This window comes from Sinocyclocheilus anshuiensis, unplaced genomic scaffold (assembly GCF_001515605.1).
Source record: "Sinocyclocheilus anshuiensis isolate Anshui unplaced genomic scaffold, SAMN03320099.WGS_v1.1 scaffold2322, whole genome shotgun sequence".
Taxonomy (NCBI): Eukaryota; Metazoa; Chordata; class Actinopteri; order Cypriniformes; family Cyprinidae; genus Sinocyclocheilus; species Sinocyclocheilus anshuiensis.
The window spans coordinates 846,722-856,429 of NW_015556110.1; the positions used below are offsets into that span (position 1 = coordinate 846,722).

Genomic DNA, 9,708 nt, shown 5'->3' on the forward strand with positions numbered 1-9,708 from the left:
AACTATTAGTCCCAGAATAGCTGGCATACCTTCATTTCTTGGTGTCTTTTTTGATTTTGAATATAGCCATCTTGAAAAGCGAGCATGATCTGAAAATGACCTCTAAGGTCATGTCCACACGTACACGGGCATTTTTATAAACTGAGTTTTTCCTTCTTCTGTTTTTAAAAAAATCTCCGTCCACATGAAATCGCAAACGCATGCTATGAAGCACTGTCAAGTGCATGCCAAACCAACAGGTGGAGATATAATCTCAACCGTAAAGCCATGTTGGCCAATCAGAAGCCTGAAAAAGCCAAAATCTCCGGTTTCGCTGTCTACACGATAACACTGCAACCGGAGTTTTTCAAAATCTTCACCCTGGCAGGAGTGAAAAATGTTCGGTTTCAGTGAAATTGGATGAACGGCCAAACCGTGTAGAAAAAGCTGCGGTTTTAAAAATTACCGCGTTCGTGTGGACAGGGCCTAAATGTGTTTTTCAGACTCCGGTAAAAGGCACGTCTTGATTTTGCCAAACGAGTTGTGTTAAAAATAGTCAACATGACAGGATTCCCAACCCGTTTTACTTTCTCAATAAGTGAATCTGGATATTCAATGCAAAAGAAATCAATCAATAAATAGGAAAGGACTTAATTTTATCCATCAGAAACTGATTGGATCATGAAAAGGGCGTTAGTTGCAATAACAGGTTAAGATTTAGTGATGTCAGCCAAAAAATGAAGGCTGCTTAGAGGCAGAGCTAGTTTCCTATGCTTTTATGAAATGTTACACAAACAAATGTGTACAAATGTGCTGACCCAGGAACTGTACATTTTAATTAGAAGCACTAACTATAATATGTAGCTGTTACGAGACGAGCCATTTTTGCAGCCTGCATTATGGTTGCTTAAAAACCAAAAAAACACAACGAACCAAACTAAAATGAATCTCTATTCACAAATCTGTATGTTCTTTATATTGTGTGATGTGAAGCACCCAGCGGTGTAGTATAAGTGGTAGGGCTGTAGTTTTGAGTTATTTGGTCACTGGCTGCGATAACCTACAGCAGCAGCTTGCTAGTGGCCCCTTGATAGCCATTCTGAGAGCTGGATAATGATGACCCCCCCCACCATGAGTCTTCAAGACAGGAAAATCTCTCTAAGACAGAGGGATGCACATGGAGACAAAAGCCTTTCTGTCGATTACTGCAAACTTACAAGAGGAATGAAACACCTGCTGCTGCTCTTCAGTGATTACATTTCATTTCATGTGATGCCAAGGCTGGAGTAATTGTTGTCCACTGAGACACAATAAAGCTGGTTAATATGTTTCTCTATCTGGACTCCAGCCCCTTTCCTTCAATACAGTGGAAGTTAATCCACCTTGGGTGAATGATGCTCAAGGTCGTGGCAGGGGCTGCTCTCTCTATTTAGCATCAGAGAGACACTGAATTTGTCTTTATCAGGCTAATGCAGAGCTGCAGTTTCCAGCCCTCCGGTGATGCAGTGTTTCCTCTTTCTGCCATGAAAAGTTTAAAGCTTAACACACTGGACATTTTGAGACATGAAGTGTGTAATTATCTTAAAGCTCATGCTAAGAAAAATAGTCCACTACAATGTACAAAACAATTGGCCCAGCAACATATTACAGTAATATTAATGCTTAAGATTGTGCTGCATTTTCACTACATTTGTTAACTGAGATGCAAAAAGTTGCATTTTTATGAAGTAAGAGAGAAAGCGAATTTGCAGTGTAATACGAGTGATATAAAGTAATGCCAGCAAATATTAGGGTGTAGTCACATTTACTTTTTTCAGCAAAATTTAGCAGGTGAAATGCAGTCATTTCAATGGGAATCCACTCAACCTTAATTTCGGCTCACAGCGAATGAGTTCGAGTTGGTCATGTGGAATCAAGCCTTGCCAGATAAAAAAAAATGTTCCGAACACTGCTTCCGTCTCTTATTGGATGAAAAAAGACCCCTAACCTGCACTGAGTGCCCGCCCACTTTTTATGTGACCTCGGTTATGGAAGTATTTTTCCCAAAGGGATTTTTAAGTCTTAGTTAGACAGTTACAAACCAAGAACCAAACCAACCAGCTGGATCACAACATTACAAACTCTGATTTGAAGCAAAACATTTTGAAAATTGGACAAAAGGCAAAGGTACAAGACCATGTACTTTACAGCTTTGACATAATCCAAATAAAAATGATATATAAATATCAAAATGTTTTCACATTTATTCCAAAATGTGCATATATATACACAAATAGTTATATTTTTTTTTTTAGCAAAGTGAGACTTTTGTCTTGCTTATATCATTTGCATTGATTCATGGGAGTGGGTGGGTGCTAAAATGTTCTTTTGGCTACATTAGCTTGTTTTCAAATGCCTGACAAGTGATTTCTTTGCAGAATCATGTGTAGTGTAGGTTTTCAACCAGGACTTCGGCTGTTAAACAATTATTTAAAAAATAAGGTGAAATAGTGTGGACAGACGGCTTCCACAAAATAATATACAGTTGATTAACAACCTTGTAGTGCACAGTATGTCTGTATGTCTTTAACCAGTTTATAAGTTATCGTTAAAAATCAATCAAAATGATTGGGACTTTTACTCTTGGAACCCAGCTGTTGAACTCTGTTGGTTGAGCCAATGTTGCTGTACTGGGATGATTGTGAGCCGACGACGAACATTTTGATAGCACCACCACAGAGCCACAGCGATTACATATTTCAAAGAAATCAACATTTAAATGGCCTATAATTGTCACTGCACATTAAGCAAGAATAAAAAGTACTTTATAACATCAAAAAAACGACACACTTCAGCTTTAAAGCACTACAGTTACAGTGCCGCTGAAGCAATTTGTAGGTCACAGAAAGGGATCTGATATAATGATTTTTAAAACATAAAGAATCTCTTCTGCTGGAAACCACCAGGATTCCGAGATTCCCTAAAAATAGACTCCACTGCATTGTATTGACTAGTGCAGGTCTCCTACACATATCATTAGATAACACGTCTGAGACAAATCTTTCTGCTCTCACCCTTCTCATCTTGATTTTCCCTCATAATGACTCATTCTCACTAAAATAAAGTAGGCATGTGGAGACTCGTGCAGACTATTCAGAGCACACACTTTTAGAATGTCAGGAATCAAATAACGACTCAGTGGTTTATTCTTCAAAGCTATTAGGTTCAAACTCTGCAGCGCCGAGGAGTTCAACAAGAAAAAACGGTGGTGAAATCGCTGCAGCATCAGGAAGGGCTATGTAAGAAAACACCACAACCTAATTGGATGTAATTGCCGGGTGCAGGCAGCCAGACTACAGCAAGTGATGAGGGCATCTGAGCTGCGCCACGTCTGAGTCTCAGTATTCTCCCAGCTCCTGCAGAGCTCAGCCTTCTAATGAGAAGAGGAGGACAGACTGAGGAAGTGGTAATTGGATCCTCCCTGTCCTGTCGCCTGGGCATGTGTGGCGATGTGGCTGTGCTTTATTTAGATCCTCTAGGCAAACAGTCTCAGTTCTCCACTTGCCAGCAGCGACCGCAGAGCTCATGAGAACAAAGCACTCCTGCCCATCTTGAGCTCATTCGCTTGCAGAGCAGAAGTTTGCTCTCTGCAACTGCATGCAGCAGCTATGCCATTATATTATGGACTAATGAGGTTGTGCTGACATGCTAATTAAAGCAGGCTGGCTGTGCGATTCGTTTGGGATTCATCTACTTTTGATGATCATGTAAACAACTACCTTAAATATACTTTGATCACGGTTTACTTGCGCAACCAGACTACAAGGAATAAACGCAAGTAGCAGGCCATTAAGAAAAAATAGGGTATTTATTGTATGTCGATGTGCTAGCAGATGTATCTCACAAGTGCTTCGTATCGGGGTAAATTCAAGCGAAACAAATAAAAAGGTTGTGCGCCGTTCTCCAGTGTGAGTCTGTGTGTCACACACGGTGTGTGTCCCGCAAGTTTGTGTGCGTCCAGCTGCCAAACTCTGTTCTGGAGAGCATCAGTATGATTGACACTCTGGGGAACCTAGGGAGGAAGACAGAAGAGAAGATCAGCCAAAGCACATACAGGCAGACAGGGTAGGTTATTATGCATGTATGTCAAACTTTAGTATGAGGCTTATCAGTTTTTGAAATATAAGATAGAGGGTGTGTCCAAAACATTAAAAATACTGTCCGATTAGGTTTTCATTATTGTCTACTGAGATGCCTTTTTGAAGGATTACATTTTTATATACAGTATAAGCTATACATTTATGGATGTATTTTTTTCCAACTTGAGATTGTATTTGTACGGATTTTTTTTTTTTTTTTTACAAATTATGCATGTTGCACATTTAGGGCATAATAAGCAAGGTTATGTGATATTTCTTACATGTATAATATACCATAATACCTGAGTTACTTTTTAAGTAACCCTCTTCCTTCCCCACAATGCAGTCAAGGCTTGTCCATTGTGTGTAACAAAGTGTCCACACTGCAAGCGGATGGCATGATGCAAAGCAACAAAACTAGGCCACCCCCATTATAATCAATGAAGTTGTCTACACTGCAAGACTGTCAGAAGGACAAACACAGCAAAAAACAACACTTTGAAAGTAAAAAAAAAGCCAAGCCCAACATTGATGTTTTGGAAGAGGAGTCTCAGCCATCCGATAAGAGAAAAAGTTACAGCTCAAAGATAAAGCTCGAAAGCCGCAATTACTTAAAAAAAATAAATAAAATTATGTAGTGGCAGAAACGGGCTTCCATACAAAAGTAACTACTGTAATAAAAAAAGTAAAAAATGTAACAATTAATTGCTTTCTATTCGAAGTACATACTTAAATATACGTTTAAAGGGGTCATAGGATGCCCATTTTCCACAAGTTGATATGATTCTTTAGGGTCTTAATGAAAATTCTGTAACATAGTTTGATTAAAATTTCTCAATGGTAGTGTAAAAAACACCTTTTTTACCCTGTCAAAAACAGCTCTTTTCAGATCAAGCCGTTTTTGTAGCATTTTCCTTTAAATGTTAATGAGCTCTGTTGACCCCGCCCCTCTCTTCCGAGCCGCTCTCAGAGAGACTAAAGGGGAAAACATTTAACCAGATAAAAAAAAACACACTGGGTGGATTTTTATCATTATAGGGTGGTTATGTACACACACTGCCAACACACATTTCAGTTAAAACAAATTGTAAAAGTGCATGTAGCATCCTATGACCCCTTTAAAAATAACATTCCTCCAACACAGATTAAAGTAAATATAGGTGAAATGTATAATTCCTTTGCTGCTAAATATAATTATGACATTAAAACAATAATGGCATTTATTTGTAAACAATTTTACTCATTGTTTAGAAAAAATTATGAATTATTATGAAAAAATTATATCCTGCCCAATGATTGAGCCACTGTTGCTATGTCAGGCTGGGCTGCATTTCAAAGAAGCAGTGTTAATTTAGTATTGTTTTTTGTGTTTTAATTATTTCAGTTCAGTTTTAGTACTTTCATTTTTTACTTTATTTTTTTAAGTTGGAATTTTTCATTTAATATGCATATTCTATTTTATTTCTGCTTTATTTCAATTAATGAAAACCATGTTTAATAGTTTTTGTTCACCATAACGACACTGCCCAGAAGCATTGTGAGTCTCAGTTGATCACACAGACCATTGGTGCCACTGATTTCTACAGTCTACTACTTAGGTTTACAATGCTTTTTGGAAATGCGACCCGGTTTGAGATGCTCAAACAAACAGAGCAATGTTTTGACAGTCACATTGTCTTTAGGGGAATCAGCCAACGAGCAGTTTGCTTATAGTTGACTCTTCATATTAAACTGGGATAGGAAACAATATTACCATTAGAAAATGACACACTTCACCTTTAAGTATTTGCATGATTATCTCTAAAGCTCACTCGAGTTTGTTTTGCTTAAGAGTTACCTTCAGCACTTGACAGCACTTGTTTTTTTATCAGACAAACCCATAATGTAGAATGTAGCATTAATATAGCGGCAGTAATGAGGTCATGTCATTGAATCAGAACGTCCCGCAATACCTGGGGTGTGCCGAAGAGACAAAGGGGGTGGACATAGCAGAACAGCAGGACACAGATGTAGCCCCTCCTGGAGGTACACACTCACTCTCTCTGCCTCTCTATCCATCTTTGACTCCAGCTGAGCTCTGAAAGGTGAGGAGAGGCCAAGGAGGAAGGATCACGAGAAAGGCATCTCCCATCTCTGAGTGTGTGCTGACAGTTCACATGGGCTGATCACCAGCATTTTACTGCTCTCGATGCCGTCCAGAGCCATCTCGCTGTCCACGCAGAAACGAGACGCCAGGTGCTCCAGGTGAGTGCCAGATTTCTGCCAACGCTGCAGGAACACAGGGCATATGAACACATGTGTAAGTGCACATTAGCTGCGGACAGCATAAAATATCTTGCATGTAATGTATAGTAAACATTCACACTTCACATATATCTACTTATATGTACGCCTCCCTGCACAACAAACAGTGATTGTTTTTGATGCTACAGTATGCCGAACGTCCCTGACACTGACATGACAAATGTGACGTATGGAAACGCTGACATCGGCCTGAGAGTAAAGCCTCTCCCTGAGGGGCTGTCTAACGCTGGGACTGATACTCATAGAGCTGATGTCAGTGGGTTCCTCCAGAGGAGCTTTCTAAGTGCAGCCTGATTTATGGTCTGTCACGGATGTCTCCTGCTTTCTCGTCAGTGGAGGTACCTGCTTGCCGTCGCTGATGTTGCACGGCACGAGCAGGATCTGGGAGGCAGGAAAAGTTGTGGAGACAGACAGACAATGCTGCTGCTGGCGGATTTGCTGTCCATGGGTGTAGATCCACTCCTGTGCGGGAAAAAACAGGCTTTTCTGATGCTGAACCAATGTATAACAAAATGAAAAAACAAAAGCAATTCCCTTTCTAGAGAATTACACAGATGTCTTTGCTGTAAATACAAAGATCTTACAGATATTTTAATGTAATAGTTCACCCAAAAATGAAAATTAGCTTACTCTCAGGCAATACAAGAAGTGGATGAATTAAAATGGCTTAATGATGGATTAGTTTTTTACATATATGCAGCTTTACGCTTCATAAGATGTTAATTGATGGACTGGAGTCATGTGGATTATAGTGATGTTTTTATCAGTTGTTTGAGCTCTCATTCTGATGGCACCCATTCCCTGCAGAGGATCCATTGGTGAGCAAGTGATAAAATGGTTAATTTCTCCAAATCTGTTATGATGAAGAAACAAACTCATTTACATCTTGGATGGCCTGAGGGTGACTACATTTTCAGCAAATTGCCATTTGGGGTGAACGATTCCTTTAAATGTTATGTGACAGATTGGACTGATACCAAATTAACCTTTAAAATGGCAAACTAAATGTCTTTAAAAAAGTCTTTTAGTGAGTCACATTTGTTCATTAATTTGTAATTAGCTTCAAAAAATCAATCTTTCGTAGATTTAGCATTTACATTACATTTATACATTTACCAGACACTTATTCAAAGCGATTTTTTTAATAGAGTAACATAAGCAATTCAGCACAGAGCCAAGAATATTCATAGTATACAACATCATATTTATTAGAAAACTAGATTAGGAAACAAGCTAGAGCATTTACAGACTTGTTCATTTAAAGATGTCTGTTCTAGTATGTCATCTCTACTTAAATTGTAAACAGACAGAGAGAGAGAGAGATGTTGGAAGAAAATAGACACTTTTTGCTTTCCTTTGAGAAGGTGGTTTCATTTGCAGTTCTGAGACACGTAGGGAGAGAATGATGCACGAGGCCAGTGTGAAAATGTGCTTTTATGAGCCATGCTGATGAACCGCTTCCCATCTGGTGAGTCTTACAGACGCTTAACAAGGTCACGCGCAGCAGGCAGCAGGGAAACATGCTCTTGTGGTGTTATGAACACACTTAAGTGCTCTGAAATCACTTTTGTGGTTTTCCGGCCCCAAATCTACTGTCTACAATCATCTCTGGGCTTCATAATTTAGAGAAAAAACATCTGAAAAAGGCAACTTTTTTTATGGTGCACAGAGGAACAAGAGAGAGACTTAAATAAACAGTTTCTGAGTAGAATGAGGGTCTAAGGCTTTATGACTAGTAGTTGGTGGCTTTGGCTGAACCATCTTTTCAGTTTAAGAATTGGTTCCCTTTGAATTTTTTGAGCTGGATGGAGTTTTTCCATCATGGTCTATGACATTGTCAATAATAAAAAATATAATACTACAGTATATATATATATATATATATATATAGAGAGAGAGAGAGAGAGAGAGAGAGATAGATAGATATATTTAAATATCATACATTGATAATTTTATAGAATTTATTGTTCTTTGTAAAACACCCCATACATTATTAACTGATCATTCCTAGTGGCAAAACTGAAGTTATATACATTTATTTTAATTTCACTGCACTTTAATAATATTTCTTTAAATAGTATTAGTAATAGTAAATAGTACCATAAAAATTCAAATTTCAATTCTGCATCTTGTTTGCTAGCTCAATTAAAATCCAGCAATTGAATGGACTTTAATAGCCATTCACAATTCAATTTTGAATGACGAACAATTGTGTTTTTCTTCCAGGCTCATGCGCAGGTGAGGGAGCCATGAAGGGTGACAGTAGGGCAGATTAGCTGCTCAGAGACCAGAGGGCACCTCTTTGTTTAATATAATTACACCGCAGTGCACCAATGTGACCTGAATTAAATTCCATTACCCCGCTGTAAAAGCTGCCCTTTCAACATGCCCCTGGTTGCATAGCATTTAATGTAATCTAGCATCTCAGAGTCGCAGCCTAACCCTGTGAGATGTCACTGATTCCTGGCGTGAGAGTAAAAATTCACACTACCTTTGCTCCTCCTCTGATTTTCACCAAACTGTTCAGTAGAATATGTGAGCACAGTGCTTAAAGGCAAGATATGCTGTAAATGGTTATAATTCGACATCTATGGTGTAAGTTTTGTGAATGCCAAATAGACATGGATAATGCAGACAGCGCTATTTCTTCCAGCAATGGCAGTACCAACATTAAAGCTGCAGTCCGTAACTTTTTTTGGTTAAAAATGATCCGAAATCAATATTTGAGCAAGTACATAACCAGCCAGTGTTCAAAACTATCGCCTTACTTTAGCCCGATTCACAACAGTTAGCTTATATTGATGTTTTCTAATTTGAGTGGTATGGGTAGGTTTTCGCAGGAAATTCGAGCATGGCACTGCGTCATTACGTCACGTCTGTAAACATAAAGAAGTTGTCCCGGCTACTAGGCTATCACATGTGAGGATGCTGCAGGTGGAGGATCGCTTGTAGCCTTTTCTCACAGCAGCTGGAATAATTACATTTATCATTTTGATGGCGGATTGTAATCCAGAAAGGATTATGTGTTTATGAAACACATGTGAATTAATTTAAATTATATTCCAGTTTTAAATGTGCTTCTGATTACAGATAGCCTTACACAAGATTTGTATTTTAAAGATTTTAAAGACGAAGGGAGCATAATTTGCTTTTTGGGTTAAAAGAATTTCTTAATATGAAATTCGACAGAATCGACAGAAAACTCGCTTATACACACTATACTCATAGTCACGCAATGCTGATGTTGTTAACATTAACAATTTGAGAATAAAGTATAACAATAATAATAATTTGAACGGTTTGATGT

General features: G+C 38.5%; 1 protein-coding gene across 2 annotated transcripts in view; it reads right to left on the minus strand.

Moving 5' to 3' along the window:
* Positions 1-2,711: 2,711 nt before the first annotated feature.
* Positions 2,712-9,708, minus strand: part of galnt14 (UDP-N-acetyl-alpha-D-galactosamine:polypeptide N-acetylgalactosaminyltransferase 14 (GalNAc-T14)) — a 52,731-nt gene continuing 45,734 nt past the window's right edge. Inside the window, exons 14-16 of one of the 2 annotated variants that reach the window (XM_016470761.1) lie at positions 6,744-6,863; positions 6,135-6,365; positions 2,712-4,030 (exon numbers count right to left, since the gene is read on the minus strand). In XM_016470761.1, coding sequence (XP_016326247.1) covers positions 6,207-6,365; positions 6,744-6,863 — 279 coding nt within the window. In that variant the 3' untranslated portion in view covers positions 2,712-4,030; positions 6,135-6,206. Of the gene's footprint in view, positions 4,031-6,049; positions 6,366-6,743; positions 6,864-9,708 lie in introns of both variants that reach the window. The other variant, XM_016470760.1, reaches the window with a different exon arrangement.